Genomic DNA, 2507 nt, shown 5'->3' with positions numbered 1-2507 from the left:
GGGCGATAGGTCAGAAATTTGCTCTACTAGTAATGTGAGTTTAAATGATGAATTTCGTACATAACAGCCAACGTGATAAGAAATTGATATATTCGTGTTTACCGAATATCATGTTTGCACGTTTGAACCTATTATAATAAAGTAAATAATTATTTAACAGTAATGCAAAGATTACGAAAGATCGAAGAAGAAATAGAATTCTAACAGATTAAGTCGTAGCATTTTTTAACTCAATAGAGGGGAAAATTCACAAGAAAGATATTAGTTTTTATACAGCTTGATAAGCACAATAACGAATATTTACTTGCATTGAACGTGAAAATTACTAGTAAAAACGTGACACAGAAAACATTACCTGACCAACATGATTAATTGATATGTGAAATAGGGCACCAAAATACGTAAATGTCTCACGGGAAAGGTGATATCTGCGTTACCAGAATCTCAACCAATATACTAAATAAAAACTTCAAACTTACCAGAAATCTTCTTCAGACATGCTTGTAACTGAAATCCATCCTTCTGTCCTTCAAGCTGGCAAACTTGTTGATGACACGGTTGTTAAAAACTGGAATATCCTGGGTGAACTTTCGCTCAATAGAAAAAGCATGGCCAGAGCTGTTAATCTGTCCTCAACCATTGTGTTTCGCAAAAATGTTTTTACACGCTTCATAGTGGAGAAACATCTTTCGGCTTCTGATGTGGTCATGGGAATTGTTACGAGCACTTTCAGAAGCTTCATGCATTCGCCAAATGTATCTTGGAGATTATTCTCGTTCATAAACGAGAAAACGGCCAAGGCTCCCGAGATGTTACTAAATCCATTCCTTCGATATATTATGCTCAATTCTGTCTTCAGTCTTTTCTCATCCAAGAAAGGATAAGCACCGCATGCTGATTGCAGATACATATCAGGAAATGACACACGGTAGCTTAAGAACTTTCCTGGCAAGAATAAGTTTGCTGCAATAAGATGACCTCTGAAGGAAAATCTATCGATCGCTTGGCTTATAATTACATCACAAACCTCCTTTGCCTCGGCGCTTCGATTGCGATTGGTAGTCCTCCTGCGCTTTATCGAAAACATAGCATCCTCACTCTCAGATTCCTCACCACTTTTCTCTCGAACTTTCGATACATGTTTCACAAAACAGGTAATGTGCCTCTCGACAGAAGTTGGGTCTATTTCTCTTTTCTGTAGCTGATTGTATAATATGTCAACATTTGGCATTATCTTGTGGAAAAGAGACAGTCAATAGTTAAACTCCCCGTCCTGCAACATTTTTTCAAGGCCTGCTGCTTGCTCCAGAGTAGAATCCAATTTAATATGGTCTGCTGCTTGAATCGCTTCCATGCATACGATCAGATCTTCCCTATGCTCGTAAACAGTGTTCACCAACCTTGCATGAAAATTCCACCTTGTCGTTGCAGGTCTTGGTAACCGCTTGCCTACCACTTCGTCCAAAACCGCGATTATCTGGGACGAATTTGAGAAAAATGTTGCTATCCCTCGTAAACTAGCAAAAAATATTCGCACATAGCGATTAACTGATGCAGCATTTAGCTGGTGGGCATAGCAGTGAACGTAAGCTGCATTACTGTAACGTTGCCGAATAATAGCCTGCACACCATTTGCGGACCCGCTCATTACCGATGCACCATCGAATGTCTGAGCAATTAGCTTGTGCGGTTTATTTGCAACATGCTGTTCTACCTCTTCAAGGATGCACTGAGCTAGAGAGCATGCATCGTGGAGAGCTGGATTTAAGTATTTCCAAAATCTCTCCACTGGTTTTCCATTTACAATATAACGGAAAATTGTTACCATTTGAAATGCGGACGAAACATCGGTCGTTTCGTCAGCTATTACCGCCAAAAAATCAGCCTTCTCGATTTCTTTCGAAATTTCCTCGTGGCATACCTGTAGCATGCAGTCAAGCAATTCGTTCTGAACTGTTTTCGAAGTTCCCTTAAAAACAGTTGCTTTCTCTAGGTGGCCTTTCATACTTTCGTCCAGTTCGCCACTGAAGTTCACAAGCCCGCGAAATATTCCTGGGTTCGAGGAGGAAACGGTTTCGTCATGACCCCTGAGAGCTAGCTCGAATGCACCACAAAAACGGACGCAATTAATTATTATATTTAATACATATCTGTTCTTCGAAACTTTCTCGTTATGTTCATGAAGAGACTGACGGTATGCAGTGTCCAACCGTGCTTGAATGTTCACTTTCCCCAGAAGAACAAAGTTGAGAACATTGTCCATGTGCGCATGCGAAGCTTCGTGCTTCTTGATTTTTTCACTCAAGTGATGTAGATCCTTCACCCCCACCTTGGACCATGCAATATCTCCACCAAACAGCACACACGGAAAACAAAAGAAAGCATTCTTCTTGTCACAACCGCACAACCAATCGCACTTTTCGTAAGTTTCAACGCGAAATTTCCGAGTGAACTCACGATCTCCCTTCTTGGACACTTGTTCTAGATTCAAATTCGGCCTAGGTTTT

At 40.5% G+C, this 2507-nt stretch overlaps 1 protein-coding gene across 1 annotated transcript; it reads right to left on the bottom strand.

Moving 5' to 3' along the window:
* Positions 1–1252: 1252 nt before the first annotated feature.
* Positions 1253–2263, bottom strand: LOC145983774 (zinc finger MYM-type protein 1-like). Its single transcript, XM_083116823.1, has one exon. It carries the CDS (start codon positions 2261–2263, stop codon positions 1253–1255), a length of 1011 nt encoding a protein of 336 aa, XP_082972949.1.
* Positions 2264–2507: the final 244 nt, after the last annotated feature.

Source organism: Lepisma saccharinum, chromosome 2 (assembly GCF_977018435.1).
Source record: "Lepisma saccharinum chromosome 2, izLepSacc3.1, whole genome shotgun sequence".
NCBI lineage: Eukaryota > Metazoa > Arthropoda > Insecta > Zygentoma > Lepismatidae > Lepisma > Lepisma saccharinum.
The sequence above is the reverse complement of the archived record's forward strand: the minus strand, read 5'-3'. Positions and strand labels throughout refer to the sequence as shown.

Coding starts and splice junctions, on each gene's coding strand:
- LOC145983774 (XM_083116823.1), bottom strand. CDS start 2,263: ATGGACAATGTTCTCAACTTTGTTCTTCTGGGGAAAGTGAACATTCAA.